General features: G+C 59.1%; 3 protein-coding genes across 6 annotated transcripts in view; 1 reads left to right on the forward strand and 2 right to left on the reverse strand.

The window, feature by feature from the left end:
• The window catches only part of RRAS (RAS related), a 1,941-nt gene extending 1,180 nt beyond the window's left edge, over positions 1–761 (reverse strand). The window contains exon 1 of the mRNA XM_081216063.1: positions 445–761. Within this exon, the coding sequence (XP_081072189.1) occupies positions 445–703 (259 nt within the window). The 5' untranslated portion in view covers positions 704–761. The remainder of the gene's footprint in view (positions 1–444) is intronic.
• A 1,550-nt stretch (positions 762–2,311) lies between these two features.
• On the forward strand, positions 2,312–16,382 carry SCAF1 (SR-related CTD associated factor 1). Of its 3 annotated transcripts, none has more exons than XM_081216544.1 (11): positions 2,312–2,433; positions 5,107–5,220; positions 5,469–5,526; positions 6,271–6,365; positions 6,675–6,775; positions 6,869–6,984; positions 10,187–13,015; positions 13,670–13,752; positions 13,972–14,190; positions 15,508–15,636; positions 15,944–16,382. In XM_081216544.1, exons 2-11 carry the CDS (start codon positions 5,113–5,115, stop codon positions 16,133–16,135), a joined length of 3,930 nt encoding a protein of 1,309 aa, XP_081072670.1. In that variant the 5' UTR covers positions 2,312–2,433; positions 5,107–5,112; the 3' UTR covers positions 16,136–16,382. The 3 variants fall into 3 exon arrangements, with proteins under 3 accessions (XP_081072670.1, XP_081072671.1, XP_081072672.1); XM_081216545.1 differs by having other exon boundaries at positions 2,354–2,433; positions 5,071–5,220; XM_081216546.1 differs by lacking the exon at positions 2,312–2,433 and adding an exon at positions 2,502–2,896.
• Positions 16,383–17,479: 1,097 nt separating this feature from the next.
• On the reverse strand, positions 17,480–21,895 carry IRF3 (interferon regulatory factor 3). Of its 2 annotated transcripts, none has more exons than XM_081216223.1 (8): positions 21,818–21,895; positions 21,539–21,711; positions 20,695–20,866; positions 20,538–20,608; positions 19,704–19,890; positions 19,221–19,601; positions 18,217–18,332; positions 17,480–17,710 (listed from the first exon to the last, which is right to left on the reverse strand). In XM_081216223.1, the coding sequence occupies exons 1-8, from the start codon at positions 21,855–21,857 to the stop codon at positions 17,543–17,545; spliced, it is 1,308 nt and encodes a 435-aa protein (XP_081072349.1). In that variant the 5' UTR covers positions 21,858–21,895; the 3' UTR covers positions 17,480–17,542. The 2 variants fall into 2 exon arrangements, with proteins under 2 accessions (XP_081072349.1, XP_081072350.1); XM_081216224.1 differs by having other exon boundaries at positions 18,217–18,348.
• Positions 21,896–22,387: the final 492 nt, after the last annotated feature.

The following is a 22,387-nucleotide window of genomic DNA, read 5'->3' on the forward strand; positions in this document are numbered from 1 at the left end:
GATGGGCCTCAGGGGCAAAGCCTGGGCATAATTTCCAGTTTTGGGGGGAGGTCCCTGAAGGGGCTAAGCATCCAGACTGGGGGAATCTCAAGGGCATCGGGCACAGGCATTCTCTCAGTTAGGTTCTGGGTGGCTCAGAGGGGAAGTTTGGGTCTGCGATTTGGGGGAGGTGGTGCTCAAGGTTGGGGGGAGGCGGCACCTAGGGGGGTGGGGGCCCATGAGAGTGCTTAGGGTCTGGATGAGGTGACTCTTCTGGATTTAGGGTGCTCCCAGGAGGCACCCACGGTCAGGTCAGTAGGGAAGCGGGGTCTTGGGTACTGGGGGTAGGGGTGGTGGGTCTCAAGATACAAGTACAGGAGGAATGTCCCTCATGTAGTGGGTGGAGGCCATGAGGGGCTCAGGGTCACATCTGAGGGGGACTTTTTTAAGATTAGAAGGCCTCACAGGAGGGTTTCAGTGATGGATCGAGGGGAAACCGGGGTCTCAGGGATCCCAAAAAGGGCTCAGTTCTGGGTCCCGGGGGCACCCCCCCGGGGTGAGGGCCCACTACCTGGATGAACTGGATGGTCAGCGCGCTCTTGCCCACGCCGCCGCCGCCCACGACCACCAGCTTGTGTGTCTCGCTGGGTGGGGGGTCCCCGGGCCCCGGCCCCCCGCCCCGGGGCCGCCCCCGCCCTGTCCCGGACGCCGCCCCGCTGCTCATGTCGCCACCGCTGCCGCTGCCGCCGCTACCGCCTGGGGGGGAACCGGGCGGGGCCTAGGGGCGGGCCACGCTAATAAGGCTACTGCATAATCATGAACTCCAGCAAGAAGGGCTAGTATCTCGGGACACTTAAGAAGGAGGCAAGGCCAGGGAAAAGGAGGAGCTATGATAATAAGGGTAGGGGAACGGCGTTCGTTGAGAAGGGGAATTCCAAATGGGGCGGGAACACGCTAATAAGAGAACTGGGCTCACCCCGAGCGGCGCCACGCGCTCTCGGCTGGCCGGCCGTCTGGGGGTGGGGCTACGCTAATAAGCTCTCAGTCTCTCTTCCCGATGGGTCGGGAAGATAGCTCGGGGTGGGACTATGCAAATGAGGGACCCTGTGATGCAGTTTCTCAGGGCACCATCTCCGAGGCCTTGTTCCAGTAGGCGGAGCTCGCGGACTCGCGCGCGGCCGTATATAGGCGCGCTCCGAGAAAGCAGCAAGTCCTGAGGGGAAGCTCAACCTCCGTCCTGGGCTCCAGCCAAGCTCCCGACCCGGGCGTCTGGGCTGGATGCTGGAGGCTCCGCCCGCTAAGGGACCCAGGCTTCCGGTTCCCGCTGTCCCAGCCAAGCGGAAGACAGACTGGGAGGGAAAATGGGGCCCTGGAGGGGGGACAGCGGGTAACTGGGCAGGGAGGGGCCGTGAGATCACTGCATTCCTAATCCATGAGCCAGTTCGCCCAAGCCGGGATGCCTGGATTATGCCTGGTCTAGGGTCAGGATTTCTGGGTCTTGAAGGAGGAGGAAGCTGAGAGCCCAGACCCCTAGGAGTACCTAGGAGAGAATAGGGCTGGAAGCTTGGACTCCTGGGTCCCCAGAAAGAGGGGACCTAGGGGTCCTTACTACTAGGTTCGGTAAAGGAGGGAAGCTGAGGGCCCAGACTCTTGGATCCAGAGGTTGGAGGGGCTGGGGACCCAAAATTCTGGATCTGAGGGAGTTAGGATGGGGAATCCGAACACTCGGGTTAGTGTAAGGTAGTTGTTTGAGACCAGGAATGGTCTGAGGATGGCTTGAGGGCCCGACTCCTGGATTTAACAGGAAGCAGGGCTCGGCTTCTGAGTCCCAGGGAGGAGGGAAATGTGAGTCCGGACTCTTCTGTTCTGAGTGAGAGGAATCGGAATTTGGACTTTTCTGTCCTAAATGAGGAGGAAGCTGTAGGGCCAGGCCCCTTGGTTCTAAATTTAGAGAGAAATTGGTATCGGGATTCTGGGATCCCTAGAATGTGGGTGGGGCAACTCCCAGCCTGTCCTGTTTTTTTTTTTTCTTCCTACGGCCCACTCCGCGGAACTACAACTCCGTCGCATCTGTCACGCTGACCGCTCTTCCGTCACTTCCTTTTCCGCCGCTCTTTCCGCGCGCGTGCTGGGTACTTTGGGGCCTAATCGCGGCCTACCGCAACCCCGCCCACTTCACCCCTCACCCCGCTTGCTGTCCCCGCGCGGCGGAGGCGACGCGCGGACTACGCCTCCCGGCGTGCGTCGCGCGCACCCGGCCTATGTGTCTTATTGGTTGCTGGGAAACTGAGTCCGGAGCCTTCCCACCAGCCTTCACGGCACCGTGCTCGGTACTTGAAGTCCCGGCAAGCTCGGCGGTGTTTTAGCTCCCCCCTTCTCCTCCCTCTGCTTGCGAGCCCCGCCCCAGCCCGCCCCGCCCCGCGCCGGGGCCGGAGCCGCAGCCCGAGCGGCGGGGTAAGATGGCGGCGGCGGTCTGGGCCGCGGGGCTCGGGCCTATCTGGGTGGGCGGGGCGGAGTCGGGTCGCTAGTTGTCCCGGGGTCCTCCCGGCACGCCGCAGGGCCTGGAGGGCTTATCGGGGCGGCCTCGGGCCTGGTAACGGCGGCGGCGCCTGGCGCCGAGCGGGGGGCCTCCTGAAGGCCCCGGGACGCGTCTGTGGTGCCGGGGGGCATCTATGGGACGTCCCCGAGAGGATTGGGGGCGTCCACAGGGCCTGGACTGAGACTGAAGCCTGCCTTCCATCATATAGCTGGCTTGGATCATTTTTGTAGGCACTGTTGATCGTCTTTATGAGCTGACCGGAGGCTAGGGTCTGTTTAGAGGGTTCTGGGGCCATCTTGAGATCTTGAGATATGTCCCGGGGTGAAGGAGATCTGCAAGAGCTGGGGAGTATCTGCAGAGCCAACTATAGCGCCTAGGGTATGTCTGTTAGGGCTGGGAAGTGTCTACATGTGCTGACGTGAGGATGCGGCTCACCTACAGGGGTCTGGGGCCATATAGCTGGGCCTGGAAGAACCGTTCCAGGGCTAGGAAGTCTTTTATAGCTACCCAGAGGAGCGGGATGTACCCACGAAGGGAGAGAGGCAAATACTGAGATGTTATGAGAGGCCTGGATGGGTCTCCAGCTGTCTGGGGAGTGTCTAGTCTGGGTGACAGGAGGCTGGGGGCAGTTAGAAGGACATGGAACCATCTAGGTGGCTTTGAGTGTGACTGCAAATTCGAATGCCTTTGTGGGGGCCATATAATTGCGTGGAGAATAAGACAATGAAGAGTATTGGAAAATTTGCCCAGCTGTATTGTACTTGCCCTTAGAAAGTAATTCAAATGCACAATATTGAAAAATTCTGCGTGGCCCTGGGGCTACAGAGAGAGTTAGAATGAGTCCTCCTTGGTCTGGGAAAGTCTATAGGATCGTCTAGACTCATCTAGGGCTCTGCTTTTCAAACTCTTTTGACCTTGATCTACAGTGAGAAATACATTTTTTCATTGAGACCCAGTGTACACCGTCATATGAATTTCATACCCAAGTCCCGTTCATTAGTATTCCCGTTTACTTGTGATGTATTGTGAAGAATCTTCTACTGTGTTCGATTTGCTTTGATAACAAATAGAGCACTGAACTGCTATCGAGTCTGTAGTTTGGGAAACTGATCTAGAGGGACCTAGCAGCGTCTGCAGAGGCTTCTCAGGTCTAAAAGACCTAAGGAGCCGGGGGTGTGTCTGCAAATCCTGGGGCATGTGTGAATGGGCAAGGGAGGATGTTCATTCTACCGAGGGTTTGGGGCTCTGGGGGTCCGTAGTCAGCACATCTTGATTAAGCTTCTCTTATATGACAGACGCCGTTCTACATAGCGTGTGCTCCCCCCACCCCCACCCAGGTGCCGGAGAGCAGCACCAGGGCTGGGAACTGTCCAGAAGGACTTATCAGGGTGAGGGTTGTCTATGGGAGTTCGGGAAGGAACTGCAGGCTCTTAGAGAGCCAGGAGGCAGCATGGGAGAGCTTTCTGAAAATCTGGTACGAGGGAGACCAGGACCGAGATCTTTTTTTTTTTTTTTTTTTTTTTTGGCAGGTATGCAACCGAGGGTGTAGGGGAGACCGAAGTAGGGGAAACCTGGGCGTTAAAGGCCGATGATAATTATTGCTACTCTGTATAGCCGGCTTGGGCTGTTAACTCTGTGTCAGGAGTCGGTGTCCTTTCAATTCTCACAGCCTTTCTCTGACTTAGATACTCCTTTTGGGCCCACTTAGAGCTAAGCACACGGCGTTGAGGGTTAGGGGTTTTGAAGCTTTCTAGGAAATGTGGGACCAGATATTTATTGTCTTCAGAGTAGGAGATTTGGCAGTTGCAGGGAAGCCTACAGCTGAAGTCTTCGTATTTTCTGAAGCCCTAATCAAGACCCCCATCAGTCTGAAGAGTGCCTTCTGTATAACCTAAGAATTTCTGTGACATGGCAAAGCCTTGAGCCACGCTTCCACACAAGGGGCAGACAGGTGATCGGAGGGTGCTCCCTACGGCGTCTGGTGGAGAGCATTCCTGAAGTTCGTGTTTTCGTTTTCAAAGTGGCATACTGGTTTTGTAGCTCATTCTATTATAGTTCCATCTGCTGTGTGTAAATACATTTTGTTGGGTCCCTCACCATCGAGGAGAATCGATGCTTTAGGAAGTGGCGTGGTGTTTGAGGCACACCCAGCACACTGGCACGTATCTCGGTTTGGGAAAGGTGGGTTTATGAGACTTCGGGACGCAGTGTTTGAAATCACAACTCAACAGAAAAGAGTCTTGGCTCCCTTGAAGGCGGGCTCCTGTGAGGTCTTAAAGTTTGGTTGTGGGGGAAGGTGCGGGAACTGGGGAGGGGTGTGTGGAAATAGGCCGGGAAGGCCTCCCTTTGGCAGAGGAGGCAACAAGTTCAGACAAGGGAAGAGAGTTGCTCCAGTCCCTCTAGTGTCTGCACTGGGCCTGGTACTTGCCCGGGCCTGGGATGCGGTGGAGGAGAGGAGGGATGCTGAAGGGGATACAGTGTTGGAGGCTCCTGAGGTCTTCATGTCAGTCCTCTCCTTCCACCACCTGGCACCACCGTGCCCTGCCCACCAGCCTCTACTCCAGACTCTCCTCCGCCTCCACCACCAGGTGACCATGGAGGAAGAAGATGAGTCTCGAGGGAAGACAGAGGAGTCAGGCGAGGATCGGGGTGACGGTCCGCCAGACAGAGACCCTACGCTTTCTCCTTCTGCTTTTATCTTGGTGAGGCAGCCAGACGCCTGGGGCCGAGGGAGGGAGGGGCCGGGAGTCCAGATTCCAGGGCCCTGACTCCTGGACCCCTGGGGAAGGAGGGGGTGGGGGGCCGGGACTCTTGGCCTGTCTGTAGGGTTTGAGTCTGGTTGTAGGGGTGCCTGGAATGGCTGTCTCCCAGCAGCAGAGCTTGTGACTTTCCGCATGCATCCCCTGACTGCTCTTTCTTTCCACCCCCTTCACCCTCACCTTTCCTTCAGCGGGCCATTCAGCAGGCTGTGGGAAGTTCCCTGCAGGGGGACCTGCCAAATGATAAAGGTATGACAGCTTCTGGTTCTTCCCAGCCCCCTGCCCCATCTCTGCATTCTTTCTCCTAATCTCATTCATATACGCTTTCCCGAGGCCTCCTGGGTGCCACCCTTGTGCTGGCACAGGGAGCCCCAGATGGGTTGGACTCCGTGGCCGTCTTGGAGGGGCTCACAGTCTGGCAGAGGGGAGACACAGTCCCAGCACAGAGGTAGCCCGAGGCACCGTGAGAGGGCAGGAGGCCCAGCGAAGCTGGTGTGGAGGGAGATGGGGTCCAGGAAGGCTTCAGTGAGGAGGTGACAGGGGACCTGTGTCTCTAAGGCTGTATGAGCGTTGTCTGGTGAAGAGGAAAGCCTGATAGGTGGGGGCGGCACCAGCAGGCACACAGCACAGGGACCACGTTGCTGGACCGAGTTGTGGGTCTTGGGGCTGGTGGGCAGAGGATGTTGGTGGGCAGGGAAGCAGGATCGCTCCGTGGGGACTGGGTCACAGCAGGGCTCAAAGGCCAAGCTGACTTGTCTGGACTTCATCCTGAGGGTGGCTGGGAGGACAAATGGGTGAAAGAGTTGGTGCCTCAAAAGGGTGTTGGGAAGGTCCTTCTGGGACCCAGGTTGGGAAGCGGTTGGATGGAGGCCGGGAGAGTAGGCAGGAGCTTGGTTCCACTGTCGAGAGCTAGGCAGTCTCTTTTTCCTCTGCCAAGCAAGGTCTCTGCACCTAGTCCCCTGTCTCCAATCCCCCATGCAAATCTCTCTCCAGATGGTTCTCGGTGTCATGGCCTTCGATGGAGGCGCTGTCGGAGTCCACGTTCAGAGCCCCGTTCCCAGGAATCAGGGGGGACTGACACGGCTTCTGTGAGTAAGACGAGAGGGCTAGGGACCTGGACTTCTGGGGCCGGGGGAGGAAGGTCACTGGGGCCGGGATCCCTGAAATGGGGAAATGGAGTTGGGGACCCAGGCTCCTGGATCTGGGGTGCTGATCGGGGGCAGTGTTGGAGGCTCTGAGGCCTGGTCCCTTGGGTCCTGGAGGCAGTCAGTTTGAGGAGTCAGTTGGATCCTCGTGTTCTCATGGGGTCTCAGATGTCTGGGTTACTGAGAGCTTAGGGCCTGTGTGGGTCCTCACACAAGCAGGGACAGGGTGGAGCCCCTCCTGGCCTATTCCAGGTGTTGGACGTGGCTGCCGATGGCCTCCTCGCGGGGCTGGTGAGCATCCTGGATCCCCCAGATACCTGGGTTCCCAGCCACCTGGACCTGCGGCCTGGCGAGTGAGTATCTGGGCAGCTGGAGTGGGAGAGGCCCCCGGCATGGGAGTTGGACGCACCTCTGAGGCTCACTCACCCCCACCCCCTGTCTTGCAGAAGCGAGGACATGCTGGAGCTGGTGGCCGAGGTCCGAATTGGGGACAGGGATCCAGTCCCTCTTCCCGTACCCAGCCTGCTGCCCCGTGTCAGGGCCTGGAGGACGGGCAAAACGGGTATGTGGGACCAGGGCTGAGTTGGCAGGCAGTCAGCCTCGGCGTCGCGTGAGCGTTAGCTGTAGTCGGTAGTGGTCGCCGTGCTGAGTGCGTCATTTAGACAAACTCTGTACTGCCGTGTCTTTCTCCTGTTGGACTTCAGCAAAGGCTGTGTATGCACGTGCAGATGTAATTAAAGTTCAAACTGACGTGAGAGCTACCATGTGGGAGCAGTTAGCGTGCGTCGGGGCTTCTGAATATCAGTGTAAGTGCGTTAGGAATTCGTCTCCCCAGGACGGGGGACTCTCAGCGTCTCCGACTCCAGGAAGAGAAAAGTCTGAAAGAGGGAAGTCTCTTGCTCGAGGTGGCACAGCCAGTTGCTTAGTGGTGGCCCTGAGCCCGGGGCCTTCTGTGTGTAAAGTGCAAGTTTTTGACTTCTGCGACGTGCACCTGCCCGAGGGAGGGTCTGCTCCCCAGCCCCGCGCACGGTGGTAAGCCCCTGAGCAGTGTAGAGCAGGGGGTCTCAAACTCGAAAGGGCATCAGAATCACCGTGGAGGACTTGTTAATCCGTAGGTCACTAGGCCCATCCCCAGGGTTTCTGATGCGGCAGGTCTGGAGTTGGTAGAGCCCAGGAATTCACAGTTCTAACTAACGCCTCAGTGACGCTGCTGCTGATGCCCTGGGACCCTGATGAGAACCCTGGGTTTAGACTTCCCTTCTGCCTACATAATATCTGGGGAGGTGGGGAGGGGAGAGGAAGGCGTAGCAGAAGGTCAGCTACGAGCAGCTGTTCTGCCAGAGGCTTGCACACCCTCTGAACCACTTCACGTTTTCCTTGTCCTTTTTTTTTTTTTTTAAGATTTAACTTTATTTATTTTTGGCTGTGTTGGGTCTTCGCTGCTGCGCGTGGGCTTTCTCTAGCTGTGGCGAGCAGGGGGCCACTCTTCACTGCAGTGGTGGCTTCTCCTGTTGGCGGAGCACCGGCTCTAGGCGCGTGGGCTTCAATAATTGTGGCTCACTGGCTCTAGAGCGCAGGCTCAGTAGCTGTGGCGCACGGGCTTAGTTGCTCCGCGGCATGTGTGATCTTCCCAGACCAGGGCTCGAACCCGTGTCCCCTGCATTGGCAGGAGGATTCTTAACCACTGCGCCACCAGGGAAGTCCCATCCTTGTCCTTTCTTTTTTCTCACAGATCTGGGGTGACTTACTTATCCTTTAGGCTCAGGGGACATGGTGCCTGGGGCCTACCACACTCTTAGGGGCCCGCCACAAAAGTATTTTCATTTCTTTTATTATTTCTTTAAATTTTATTTGTTTATTTATTTATTATTATTATTTTTTTTTTGGCCGCACCGCATGGCTTGTGGGATCTCAGTTCCCCAACCAGGGACTGAACCGGGCCTCAACAGTGAAAGCCCAGAATCCTAACGACTAGGCCACCAGGGAACTCCCTCTTCATTTCTTTTAAAACCAGAAGCCATAGGGGATAAGTAAACAAGTGAGCGGGACAGGGTTCCAATCAAATGTTACTTACAAAAACAGGTGATGTGTGGGATTTGGCCCTTGGGCTTTAAGTGCTATCCATAGCTGTGTCTGGAACCTAATAGCTGTTTTCAGCAGGACTCTGGGGTTATGTTTTGGGTTTTTGTTGTTGTTTTTAAATATTTACTTATTTATTTATTTATTTTGGCTGTGCCAGGTCTTAGTTGTGGCGTGCGCGATATATTTTTTTTTTTTTTTAGTTGCAGCACGAGGACTTTTAGTTGCAGCATGCATGCGGGATATAGTTCCTCGACCAGGGATCACACCCGGGCCCCCTGCATTGGGAGCACGGAATCTTACCCGCTGGACCACCAGGGGAGTCCCTATGTTTTGTTTTCTTCTTCCAAGTGTTTTTTGGTCTTTTCGTTTGGAAAATATTAAGAACGCAAGAAAAACTCACCCGTGGTCCTTTAAAAAAAACTATTTATAAGGAAGCAGATGTCTCGAGTTTGCAGACTGCTACAATCTGCAGACTTGGTTTTTGCCTCAGCTGGTGGTAATAACAGCCCGGGTAATCGGGTAGTCAGAGTTCGTGCTCAACAAGTCCTTGAAGGCAGGGATTTTTGCCTCTTGTTTGCAGTTCTATTCTATACCCCAAACCACGTCTGTCAGATTGATGGTCAGAAAAAATGTGTTGAATGAATGAGCAAACTCCCCTTTTACAGATGAGGAAACCAAGGCAGACAGCAGTTGAGTTGCTTGCCCTCGGGCATATTGCGGGAGAGGGCTGGAGCCTGGGATCCGGGGAGGTGGCTCTGGTGCTGCCTTCTTAGCCCCGGGCTTCCCTGGCATTGTTCATGTGACCATGCCGAGTCCTTGCTGGGGCAGGATCCTGGCAGTTACATGTGGTTGAGAGAGTGGCCTCTGGACTCTGATGTGTGTGTCTGAATCCTGGCCCCGTCATCTGCCCCGGGGGCAGCCTCGATCAGTTGTCTCCACATGTGTGACTTGTGGTGCTGAGACCGTGGAGTGCTTCGAAAGCAAGGTCTCGGGAGGGCGGACAAAATAACGGAGGACAGCACGATGCCTGGCCTGGTCAGTGATGTCTGAGTCCCAAGCAGATGTCGCCCCTGGGATGGGGCTCATCACAGAATGACGGGGGCACGGTGAGGACTCGGGCTGTCAGGGCTCACCAGCTCTGCCGCTTTCTGACTCTAGAGAGGGAGTTTCACCTTCTCAGCCTCACGTTAGGCCTCCTGTACAAAGGGATAGATTCCCTCAAGAGGCAGCCGGCTCAGCAGGCCAGGGCTTGACCCCTGCGGGTGGTCCTAGGTTGTGCCTCCTGCGGGAACGTCACTGCTGTCATTGGTCAGGGCGGTCTTGGGCCGCAGGCCAGCTTACGTCTCCGGATATGAGAGTGCGGGCTCGAGGGCCACACTGACCGAGTTTGCATCCTGACTCCCCCCCTGATGACTGTGCTCTAGGGGAAGATGCCACAGCTCTCTGTGCTGCAGTTTCCTCCTGGGACCCCGGGTCACAGTACCTACAGTGTGGAGCATAGGTACTGTTGTTAGGAGCATCTTATGTGTTGACACATGTGAAGCACTGGAAGCAGTGCCTGCTGGTGTGGCGAGTGCTGAGCGAGGGGGACCAGCAGATGGGGTGCTGACCTGCCTGCGGGCCCCTCCGCTGCACCGGGACAGGCACCTGACCGCCACCCTGTCTCCGCTCTTCCTTTGCAGTTTCTCCGCAGTCTCACTCTTCTCGACCCACCTGTGCCCGCCACCTCCTCACCTTGGGCACTGGAGACGGGGGCCCTGCCCCGCCCCCTGCCCCTTCCTCTGCCTCCTCTTCGCCTTCCCCTTCCCCCTCATCATCCTCCCCTTCCCCGCCTCCCCCTCCACCACCCCCGGCCCCCCCGGCCCCTCCTGCACCCCGGTTTGATATCTATGACCCCTTCCACCCCACCGACGAGGCCTATTCCCCACCGCCTGCTCCAGAGCAGAAGTACGACCCCTTCGAGCCCACTGGCTCCAACCCCAGCTCATCGGCGGGGACCCCCTCACCTGAGGAGGAGGAGGAGGAGGAGGAGGAAGAGGAGGAGGAGGAGGAAGAGGAAGAAGAGGAGGAGGAAGGCCTGTCCCAGAGCATCAGCCGCATCTCAGAGACCCTGGCGGGCATCTACGACGACAACAGCCTGAGCCAGGACTTCCCAGGTGACGAGAGCCCGGGCCCGGACCCCCAGCCCCTGCAGCCGACTCCAGCCCCTGGCACACCGCCCCAGGCCGACTCCACCCGGGCCGACGGAGCCACCCGCCGGCGCGTCTTTGTGGTGGGGACCGAGGCGGAGGCCTGTCGGGAAGGCAAGGTCTCTGTGGAGGTGGTGACGGCCGGTGGCGCCGCCCTCCCGCCCCCTCTGCTGCCACCGGGCGACTCAGAGATTGAGGAGGGCGAGATTGTCCAGCCTGAGGAGGAGCCCAGGATGGCGCTCTCCCTTTTCCGGGCCGGCGGCCGGGCCGCACGACCCCCTCCGGCGGCCCCGGCACCCCCTGCGGCCCAGCCCCCACCCCCGCCGCCCGCCCCCCGCGCCCCCGAGGGGGACGACTTCTTGTCTCTGCACGCGGAGTCCGACGGCGAGGGCGCCCTGCAGGTGGACCTGGGGGAGCCGGCCCCCGCCCCGCCCACCGCAGACGCGCGCTGGGGCGGCCTGGACCTGCGCCGCAAGATCCTGACCCAGCGGCGCGAGCGCTACCGGCAGCGGTCGCCCTCCCCGGCCGCCGCCCCCGCCTCCGCTGCCCCCACTGGCCCGCCCACCCGCAAGAAGTCGAGGCGGGAGCGCAAGAGGAGCGGCGGCGAGGCCAAGGAGGCCGCCTCGTCCTCCTCCGGCGCGCAGCCCGCCCCGCCGGCCCCGGCCTCCCCCTGGGACTCCAAGAAGCACCGCTCCCGGGACCGCAAGCCGGGCTCCCACGCCTCGTCGTCCGCACGCCGGCGCTCGCGGTCCCGCTCCGCCCGCCGCCGCTCGCGGAGCACCGACCGGCGCCGCGGGGGCAGCCGCAGGTCCCGGTCCCGGGAGAAAAGGAGGCGGCGGCGGCGCTCAAACTCCCCGCCCCCGGCCACCTCCTCGTCGTCGTCTTCCAGGCGCGAGCGGCACCGTGGCAAGCACCGGGATGGCGGCGGCAGCAAGAAGAAGAAGAAGCGGTCGCGGTCCCGGGGCGAGAAGCGGTCTGGGGACAGTGAGAAGGGCCCTGCCCCGGCCCAGCCGCCCTCCGGCTCCACCTCCTTGGGCGGAGAGCGCGACAGCCGCCGCCGGGGGGCCGTGCCGCCCTCCATCCAGGACCTCACGGACCACGATCTCTTTGCCATCAAGCGGACCATCACCGTGGGCCGGCCGGACAAGCCTGACCCCCGAGGCCCCTCACCGGCTCCGGCCTCATCGCCCAAGCGCGAGGTCCTATACGACTCCGAGGGACTGAGCACCGAGGAGCGGGGAGGCAAGAGCAGTGAGAAGGACCGGCGCCGCTCTGGGGCTGCCTCCTCCTCCTCTTCCTCCCGGGAGAAGGGATCGCGGCGGAAGGCACTGGACGGGGGGGATCGGGACCGGGACAGGGACAGAGATAGGGACAGGGACAGGTCGTCCAAGAAGGCCCGGCCCCCCAAGGAGTTGGCGCCCTCCTCAGGGCCCCCGCCAAAGCCACCTGTCAGCAGCGGCTCAGGTTCCTCGTCCTCATCGTCCTCCTCATCCTCCCGGAAGGTGAAGCTACAGTCCAAGGTGGCCGTGCTGATCCGAGAGGGTGTCAGCAGCACCACACCAGCCAAGGAGGCCACGTCTGCTGGCCTGGGCTCCATCGGAGTCAAGTTCAGCCGAGACCGAGAGAGCCGCTCCCCCTTCCTCAAGCCGGATGAGCGGGCCCCTACTGAGGTGGCCAAAGCAGCTCAGGGCAGCACCAAGCCCAAAAAGACCAAGGTCAAGGCCAAGGCTGGGGCCAAGAAAGCCAAGGGGACCAAGGGAAAGACCAAGCCATCCAAGACCAGGAAAAAGATCCGCAGCGGTGGGGGCAGCAGCGGGGGCAGCAGCGGCCCTGTGACGCTGAAGAAGTCCAAGGCGGATAGCTGCAGCCAGGCGGCGGGAGCCAAAGGGGCTGAGGAGACTTCCTGGTCCGGGGAAGAGCGGGCAACGAAGGCCCCTAGCACCCCGCCCCCCAAGGCGGCCCCTCCACCCCCTGCTCTCACGCCCGACTCGCAGACTGTGGATAGCAGCTGCAAGACACCTGAGGTCTCCTTCCTGCCAGAAGAGGCCGCTGAGGAGGCTGGAGTCCGAGATGGGGCGGAGGAGGAGGAGGAGGAAGAGGAGGAGGAGGAGGAGGAGGAGGAGCAGCAGCCGGCCACCAGCACGGCCACCAGCACGGCTGCTGCCGCTCCCAGCACCGCCCCTAGCGCGGGGTCCACGGCTGGCGACTCAGGGGCGGAGGATGGGCCAGCCCCCCGTGTCTCCCAGCTGCCCACGCTGCCCCCACCCATGCCCTGGAACCTGCCCGCTGGTGTAGACTGCACTACCAGCGGTGTCTTGGCCTGTGAGTGTCCCCTGGGGGGGCCGGGGCAGATTAGGGTGGACAGACAGGATCAGGAAGGTCATATGGGGACAAACTTGGAGGCAGTGGAGATACCTTGGAAATGGTGGGTGTAGTGACCAGGACCGAGAGGGCCTTGGGTGGGTGGGGGCCAGTCAGGGTCTGTCCAGAAGGCTCCACGATGTTTGGGTGCACTGGGAGAGCGCTGGGCAGATGGGAGCAGTGGGCAGCCAGTCCAGCAGAGACTGGAGGAGTGGGGTGTGTCCTGGGGTCCACCTAGAGGTAGACTGGGGTCGGCTTGGTGGAGGGACCGGAATCGGGGAGCAGGGAGCAGTGTCCCTTAAGGGATGGCAGGAGCCTTTGCTAGACTGCAGAGGTGGGGAGAGAGGCTACGGGGACTCGGGACCAACTCGTCACTGTGTGACCCTGGCCACAGGCCACCCCCACCCCTGCCCCCCACACACCTTGAGTCCTAAGAACATACAGGGTGTGGGCTGGTTCTCTTGGTGGCTGAGGCCCCCTTTTCCAGTTATGAGCCTGAGACCTTATAGCCTGTCTGGGGGCCCAGGGTGGGAGGTGGCACATGGCTGGGTGAGGGTCACCCTCTTCTCTTGCGGCAACTCCCAATCCTTGTCGTCCACTCTCCACCTACTGCAGTGACTGCACTTCTCTTCAAGATGGAAGAAGCCAATCTGGCAAGCCGAGCAAAGGCCCAGGAGCTGATCCAGGCCACCAACCAGGTGGGCTTCCTTGGGGAAGAGTCCCCGCAGCCCCTTCTCTTGTCCCCTGCTTCAGGTTAGGAGAGGAACTTCAGCTCCCAGCAGGCTCTGGGGCAAGGTATCTGCCAGAAGAGGAGCCTGTTGCCCCTGGGACTGTTGGGAAATCAGGGTGGGAATAGGGGTACATGTTCCGTCCTCCCCTTCACCTCCCTTTGCTTATCTTCCAACCTTTTCCCACAGATCCTCAGCCACAGGAAGCCCCCCTCAAGTCTGGGGGTGACGCCAGCTCCTGTGCCCACCTCTCTGGGTCTGCCCCCTGGCCCCTCCAGCTACCTGCTCCCTGGCAGCCTCCCCCTGGGGGGCTGTGGGTCTACCCCTCCCACCCCCACTGGGCTGGCTGCAGCGTCTGACAGGAGAGAGGGCAGCAGCAGCTCCGAGGGACGTGGTGACACAGACAAGGTGAACTGGGCTTGGGAGAGGTGGGCTGGTGGTGACAGTTGTGCGGAGAACGCAGGCAGATACTGAGATGCAGGGGCCCGAGGAGAATGCCAGAGACCGATGCCAGCAGATGAGGACTGAGAGAAAACTGAAATCACTAAAGTGTAAGGAACTAAACTTTCACTGGATTAGATGATTGGGAAAGGGGTGCTAGACAGGTTTTTAAAGAATTTCATACAGAGATGGGATGCAGGTAGGGAGAGAAAGAAATAGATATGGATATAAACACACGCATGTTTATACATATACCTACTACAGTTTTATCTTTTGGTCATCTATATCTCTCTCACCCGTATCTTTTTGTGTAAGGGGGGCTCGGGGTGGTTTACAAACAAAAAATCAAGCATCTGTTCCTGGACGGAGGGAGGAAGAATGGGTGCAGGGCACACAGGTCCCCCCTCCCCCCACTACATCTGGCTCCTCCTCCTGGGCCTTGGGGCTGTGTACCTGTTGGTCGGGTCTGGATGCTGGTCCCTATGGCCCTGTCGTCAGATGATGGCGCTGCTCACCCTTTTCGCACCCCACATACAGCGCCGGAAGGAAAGCAGAACAAACCCCCGTGTTATAAGCGGAGGTGGGGCCACAGCTTTGATGTGTACTTGTCCATGGCCTGTGCCATGGGCTGTGGGACAGGGACAGTACAGGCCCTGGGACGAGCAGCAGGTCCCTGTTGCGCCAGTGAGGCTGCCCTGTCTGTTCTCTGCCATTGTCCTCTCTCACCACATATGAGACGGGTGCAGGCCACAACCCTTTTCTCTTGGCCGCGTATTTAGAAACCCACTCCCGTGGGGCTAGGGAGGCCTGAGGAGTCCCCCCGGGGTGGCCGTGGCTCCCCCAGCAGCTCAGTAGCTCACCCGACAGTTGGCATTCGTGCTTCATGGGAGATGTTGGCCCTGAAGTCTGGGGTTTCCTGCCCTTCCCAGGCCTCAGTTTACCTGCCCCCATCTTCTCTGGGATGATAGGGAACAGCCGCCTGGCTCGGGTCTGACTCCCTACCAGACTGTAAGGGCAGGGGACACATGGGTCCTGGTCATGGACGCCTGGGACAGCCCAGGGTCCGGCCTGGAGGAGACGCTAGTGACATTGAGAGGCCCAGGCCTGGCCTGGGGTCTGGGGCGACTGTAGCAAGGGGAGAACAGGGCAGACCCTAAGCAGGATTTCTACCTCTGGGAGCAGCTGGATGGTCAAGAAGTCTGAGCTGGTGAGGGGGGTAGGGGTTCTGCAGGAACTCACCTGGCCTTTGCTGGCCCTTCTTCCCACTGTCGCCACCCCCGCCAGTATCTGAAGAAGCTGCACACGCAGGAGCGGGCAGTAGAGGAGGTGAAGCTGGCCATCAAGCCGTATTATCAGAAGAAGGACATCACCAAGGAGGAGTACAAGGACATCCTGAGGAAGGCCGTCCACAAGGTAGGGCCCAGAGGGGGACAGGATGGGCAGAGGTGGGGAGAGGATGAGACGGAGTGATGGACGTGAGCAGACAGGCGTACAGAGATGGGGACACAGAGGGGCAGTGGGTCACTCCGGAAGGCGAGAGGGTGACAGGATTGCCTCAAGCCCACCTGGGCCTGTCCTGCTGGCATCAGGGGGACAAGTAGGGACGTTGGCCTGGATCTTGGCGGAGGGGTTCCCATCCCAGTCCCCAGCTGCGCTTAGCAGTCCAGGTGCAGGGGACCCTGGGGGATGGCGGTGGCTGCAGCTGCCCCTTGCCCCCCAGATCTGCCACAGCAAAAGTGGGGAGATCAACCCGGTGAAGGTGAGCAACCTGGTGCGCGCCTACGTCCAACGCTACCGCTACTTCCGCAAGCACGGCCGCAAGCCAGGGGACCCCCCGGGGCCCCCACGGCCGCCCAAGGAGCCGGGACCCCCTGACAAGGGCGGCCCGGGCCTGCCCCTGCCCCCTCTCTGAGATCCCCAGCCACCCCTTTCCTCCTTCGCTGCCTCTCTGGAATTCTGGACGTATTTATGGCTCCGCCTCCCTACGTCCCTCCCCTGTCAGTGGGATGATTGGGGGAGGGTTGCTGCGGGAAAGAGGAGAGCCCCCTGCCCAGCCCCACTGCCATCTCCCTCGCCCGAAGCCTGTGCCCATCGCCCCTCCCCTCTGTTCGTGCCCCTACCCCAATTTCATTAAAGATTTCATGAAATGTTACCCCTGAGCCCCAGGACTTTTAGCCCTTTCTTTTCAGAGTCCGGTTTGGGAAAGGGTTGGGGAGGAGCCTTGGCCCAAGTGTGAGGATGGTTAGTGGGGAAGTAGACGGTGTGCCTTGGGAAAAGTGTGTTCCTCTCACTGGGCCTGTTTCTTCGTCTATAAAGTGGGTGTTGTGAGGATTAATAAGGACGCAGGCGGGTGAAGCACTTAGAACCGGACCGGGCGCATAGGAGGCCGTTGCTACTGCGAGAGAGTGGTGAGGTCCCCAGTGTCTGCCCAGCTCAGGGCCTCTAGGTGCTGTTTGTCTAACCTTGGAATTGCCCCAGAAACAGGGTCTTTGTCCTCCATTCAGTTGGATTCTCTTTTTACCAGTCCTATGAGGCTGGGGTGATCTAACTGACTCCCCCAAGATGGAGAGGGAAACTGAGGCACGGAGCAGCAAGGGCCACACAGTGAATCAGGGCTGTGCTGGCCTCCGTCAGCCCCTGCTACCCAGAACCCAGGCGCGGTGAGGAGAGGTGGGTGCAGCCAGGCTGAGGGGGGAGGGTGGGTTCCGGTTGGGGGTGGGCTCAGAATTCCTTTACAACTGGCCCTCGCAGGCCCACACGGAGGGGAGCCCAGGGCCCGGAAAGGAGAAGGACTTGCCTGAGGTCACCTAGCAGGAGTTGGGAGGGGACCCAAGGCCCCTGACAGGCAGGACAAGTCAGGTGAAAGGCTCTGTGCTTACTGGACGTCGGCCTGAACTGTTTATAGGCAAGATGGGGGTTCCAGATTGAGCCCCAAGGCCGCCCTCAAAGAGTGGCAACCTTAGAGTCAGACCTGGATTCTGACCTGTCTTGTATTTTCCTACTTTGTGAACTTTGCTCCTCTCTAAGCCTCAGTGTCTTGGTCTATAAAATGGGGGTGACTGTCAGCTACTCACCAGGCCACAGGGAAGAGGTAAGGAGTGTCAGCTGCCCCCTGCACGGTGCCTGGCCTTTATGCAGTGAGCACCTAGGATATGAGTGGCTTGCACAGATGGATAAACAGGCCTTAAGAAGGAATAACCCCCAACTCGGGCCAGGGCTGGCCCAGGGACAGTGAACACCAGACAGACAAGTGATGACCATGGCCGGAACCAGTTTATTGGTCGAGGTGGAAGGTGAGGGCTCAGGCCTCCCCAGTGACCTAGAAGTCCATGTCCTCGACCAGGTCCTGGAGGTAGGCCTTGTACTGGTCTGAGGTGAGGGAGAGTGGGTGGCTGTTAGAAATGTGAAGGTCCACAGTGTTCTCCAGGGAGGAGGCACCCCCTACCCGCGCCATGTCTAGCAGGGCTCTGAGGCACATGGGGACAACCTGAGGGAGGTGGGGGAGAAACAGTCAGGGGAAGCACCCAGCACCATCTCTGTTGGGGATGGGGTGAGTAGACTACAATTCCCAACAGCCCCCACCGTAACCCAGGATGAACCGTTAGGCCCAGGGCTGCTGGGCGTTAGTCTTCCCCACATTCACCACCAAGGGAGGCAGTAAATGGTTCTTAAGGCTGAGGCTGCTGAGGGGTTCCTGGAAGCTAGAGCTGAGCAGCTTGTGAGCAGAAGGACTCCTGGGAGCTGTAGTACCTCACACAGGCCGCTAGGACTTGTAGTCCACCAGCTTCCACATGGTTGGGAGAACGCAAATACAGGCTTTGGGGGTGAGGCCGTGGGAGGGACACCAGAGGCTCCTGAGGAGGAACTGGTACTTTCAGAGACTCTTAGGAGTTGTAGTTTCTCCGAGGGGGCTGTGGGAGTTGTAGTTCCCAGAAGCAACCTCCTCCCTTTTAGCATCTACCCCTCAGCTCCAGGAGCCTGGGGCTGCAGTACCTTGACCATCACGAGCCTCTTGATCCATGGTTGGTCCTGGGGCCATGACTGCCCCACGCAGAACCAGAGGGTGTAGCGTGGTGAGCGTCTGCTTCCTTCGATGAAGGCAATCAGATCTGGGGGCCCAGGAACCTAGTCAGGGATGGGAAGAAGACCTCTACCTGCCCCTCCCTGCTCCCCCAAAACCTCAGTAACATCCTCATCTTCTTCTCTGATCTAAAACTCAACATATCTCTGCCACCATGACCACGGGGCTGTTGATTTGGGGAAAGTCCCTCCAGTTCTGGCACAGCTGAAATGCTCCTCCTCCCTTCCATCAGGCCTGGGCTGGAAGGTAGGCCTCCACACACACCTCCCAGAGCCTCAGCATTTGGATGGGGAAACAGGCCCAGGAGGGGAGTCCGCTCCCCCAAGGATGCTCAGTGATTCTGGAGTATAACGTGGTTGGTGGTTACTGCTCTTTAACCCTTCAAGGCCATGCCGTCCAATATGTAGCCATTAGCCACCGTGGCTATTTAAGTTTTAATTGTATCTAATTAAAATCAAATAAAACTTTAAAAACTCACTTCCTCATTTGCACTCACCTCATCTAAGTACTCAGTAGCCACATGTAGCTAGTGGATACCATATTGGGCAGTGGAAATACAGAGCATTTGCATCATTGCAGAAAGGTCTGTTTGGAGAGCACAGCCCTAAAGGATTTCTTTCTCCTGCATCTGTCTTTCCACCATAATTGTAGTAAATGATAACGACTATGGCAGCTAATTCCCTGAAGCACCTTCTGTACGCGGGGCCCTGTGCCTCCTGCCAGCTCCAGGCAGGTGAGAGAGAGGAGACAGTCCTCAGACTCCACAGGTTCAGAGCAGTCCAGTCCTTCTCCCCACAGGTTCAACCACAAGCAGAGCAGCAGGGTCTGAATTCGATCCCAAACCTCCTGACCCCAGGGTTTTTAACCACCATTGCCTGCCGTTTCCACAGCAGAGCTAAGGCCCCGCCTCACTCACCTGCTATGAAGGGCCCCATGTTGAACACGCCTCCTTCCCTGTCCTTGGGCACCTCACCATCAGGCCTGTGACCACTGTTGGGGAGGAGTTCCTCGCCCACGGCCCAGTACACATGGCAGTGCCCCAGCCTCTGGGCCCAGAGCCACTGCCCAGCCCTCCACAGAGCCAGTCCCCCGCCCAGGCAGCTCAGCACCCGCTGCACGTAGTCTGTCACTCCCCTGTCTGTCAGGGACGCCGCGGGGTCTGGCAGTCTTATTGGCTGCCCAGGCAGCGTCCTGTCCCCTGCTTCTGATCCCACCAGCCGCAGGCCCCCCGGGCAGAAGACAGTCTGCTGGAAGACTTGGCAGCCCCGGTAGAAGACGGTCACCTCGAACTCCCACTCTGAGCAGCAGCAGCAGTAACGTGAAGGGGAGAGAGAATGAGGGCACGTCAGGGGGCTTACGGCCCAGCCCTAACCCCTCCCACCCCACAGCTGGCGCTCACCTTCCTCGCTCACCAACAGCTGCTTCAGTGGGTTTTCAGGGAGTCCCGGCTTTGGGCAAGGAGCAGGGACATCTAAATTGGGGCTCAGCAAGAGCTGAGGGGGGTTCTCAGGGGCCATGGTCAGACTTGAGGGCCCTCCATCTGGGGCCAAGTCCATGTCACTCAGTAACTTCTCCAGAATGTCCTCCTGGAGAGAAAAAAAAAAAAAGGATCCAGGTATTTCCACAGCCTTTTCTGGAGACTTCCCATGGACCAAGCTTTGTGCTCAGCAATGTGGGGACCCATTGAGGAGACAGACCTGAGCTTTGCCCTCAAGGGGCTTCTAACCTGGGGCACAGACAGTAAAGTATGTACAGCTTTGATGTATGCCGGGCACTACAGTGGCCCGAGGGGAGCAGCTAATTCCACCCAAGGATCTGGCTCTCTGCAAGCAAGACCTGGGCAGAGAGGGCTGGGAAGAATTTCAGAGGGGACTTCCCCTGGCACAGACATCAGCAAGATCAAGGAGAGAGAGGTTCTGAGTTCCCCAAACGCTGAGAGAACCCTGCACAGGGAGGAAAGCTATTAAATCCTAGAAAGGTGGATTAGGCCCTTGAATGCCTGCTGAAAGCTTTGAATTTTCTCCTGAGGATGCTGGGAAGCCACAGAGGGCTGTGGGCAGGGGGTGGGGGGACAGGGTCAGCACTGGGTCAGGTTGGGGACAGACTGCAGGGGACAGAATGGAGCCTGGGGTGATGGTCCAGGGGAAGAAGATGAGGCCTGAATAGGCCCATGAGGATGCAGAGAGGGGATGGGGCAGAGACTGAGAGCAGGATGGTCGGGGCGCATTCTTACCTGGATATCAGAGGTACTGCATCTGCCATTGGTGTCTAGAGAGGTGTCTGGCTCAGGTAAGTCCCCAACTCCTGTGGAGAAAGGTGGGGAGTGGAGTGGGGGCGCTGGGGACACTCGAAATCCCATCCCTCTAAGTGAAGCCTCACTTCCAGCACACCTGAGGTCACAAACTCATAGATCTTGTGCGGGTTGTGGGGGTCCTTGCTGTGGTCCTCTGCTAAACGCAACGCTTCCTTCCGGTTCAGGGCGGATCGGAAATTCCTCTTCCAGGCGGGCAAGTCCGGCTTATCCTTCCCAGGAGTGTAGGCACCACTGGCCTCAGCCCAGGCCTAGGGGACCAGTGGTACCAAGATAGTGGAGAGGATGACTTAGACCTTGCCCCAGGGGTCCCAACCCTGTCTCCTCTTGTCCTAACACCGTCCTCCCCCCGACACGTTCTAACTTGGCAAGGTTCCATCCCCAAACTCAGATTCTCTGCGCCCCGAACCCCCCTACCACCACCCTTCAAAAACCTTTGCTTTCTAAGCCAGCCTTCCAGGTCCTAATGGGTGTCTAACTCTGCCACCAACCTGCCCCAGGACACCCTCTGTAATAACCCCGCCCCCTCGCACTCTAACTCGGCTTACCACCACCGGTGTATCCTAATTTGGTGGTAAGAAACCTCAGCTTCAGGGCCAAGTCTCGCCTCTTAATATTCCAAGACCGGCTCCCAGAAATTCTACAACCAAGAGCCCCACCCCGGGGGCCCCGAACTCCCCAGGATGCATTTCCTTCACTTTCCCGATTCTGTTACCGGAACCTGCCAGCTCTAATCCTGACTGCTCTCCGACACCAGTCCGTGGATCCTACTAACTAAACCCCTTCCCGTTCTAACTCCACCCACCTCAGTCTGTCAGAATGACAGCAGGCCTCTCCATGCCTCCTAATCCCGCCTTCTCGGCCCCGCCCCCTCGGAGTCCACCCCGTCCCCTCGGGGTCCACCCCGCCCGGCGCGGCCGCACCTGGAAAATGCCGAAGTCCTCCAGCTGGGCATCCTGCCGCAAGCCATGCTTCCAAGGGATGCGGAAGCGCGTGCGGCTCTCATCCAGCCAGGCCACGCCCTCCAGCTGCCCCTGGTCCAGCTGAGATACCAGCCAGGGCAGGATGCGAGGCTTTTGTGTTCCCATGGTCCGGCCTGCGCGCAGAGAACAGGTCCTAGGTACAGGCGGCCTCCCAGGCCCACCCCGTGCGGGGGTTCCGCACCCAGACCTCCCTCACCGGCCACGGCGCAGGTCTCTCACCTATATTTTCCCGGGATACAAACAGGAGACCTTCTCCCATCCTCCAGCGAGGCTCTCTAATTCAGCAAGAACTCCCTCCCAAGCCCATTTTACACCCCCCACCCTTTCCCCAGATTCTTCTGTGTAGATACCTCTACCTCCCTCAGTTGCGCCCGTGTACACCTTCCCTCTTCCATCGAAAGCCCGTCCTTCCCCCATCACCCAAGGCAGGTACTCCCACTTCCAGGGTAGAGCCCTCCCTCTAGTTATTGCAATACAGACACTAGTGACCTGTAGACCGCTACCTCCCGCAGTTATCCCCTCACCCATTCCTACCGTAGACCATCCACAATCCCTCCCAAACAGACAGCCTCCCTCCTCCAGGGCACGTCCCCACTTTCTAGAGTGGACTGCCTCCCATTCTCACAGTCCGTCCATCTCTCCCCTAGATCCCCCAGTGTAGACGCCTTCTCTCCCCTCCTCTCCGCTACTTCTTCTACGTTTGCTTTTTTTACAGCCGATCTCGGCGGCAGTCATTGCTTCACTTTTATCTTTTTTGCTTCACTTTCCCCCAGACTACACAACCGCCCT

Source organism: Mesoplodon bidens, assembly GCF_964165515.1.
Source record: "Mesoplodon bidens genome assembly, chromosome: 18".
Taxonomy (NCBI): domain Eukaryota; kingdom Metazoa; phylum Chordata; class Mammalia; order Artiodactyla; family Ziphiidae; genus Mesoplodon; species Mesoplodon bidens.

What these genes read in the sequence shown, in the direction of transcription:
- SCAF1 (XM_081216544.1), top strand. Translation starts at nt 5,113, where the DNA reads ATGGAGGAAGAAGATGAGTCTCGAGGGAAGACAGAGGAGTCAGGCGAG. An exon ending in CTCCTTCTGCTTTTATCTTG is followed by an intron (nt 5,221 to 5,468) that starts GTGAGGCAGCCA and finishes CCTTTCCTTCAG; the next exon opens with CGGGCCATTCAGCAGGCTGT. An exon ending in TACCAGCGGTGTCTTGGCCT is followed by an intron (nt 13,016 to 13,669) that starts GTGAGTGTCCCC and finishes CACCTACTGCAG; the next exon opens with TGACTGCACTTCTCTTCAAG.
- IRF3 (XM_081216223.1), bottom strand. Translation starts at nt 21,857, where the DNA reads ATGGGAGAAGGTCTCCTGTTTGTATCCCGGGAAAATATAG. An exon ending in AGGACTTCGGCATTTTCCAG is followed by an intron (nt 20,867 to 21,538) that starts GTGCGGCCGCGC and finishes CTGGTCCCCTAG; the next exon opens with GCCTGGGCTGAGGCCAGTGG. An exon ending in GCTGTTGGTGAGCGAGGAAG is followed by an intron (nt 19,602 to 19,703) that starts GTGAGCGCCAGC and finishes GCTGCTGCTCAG; the next exon opens with AGTGGGAGTTCGAGGTGACC.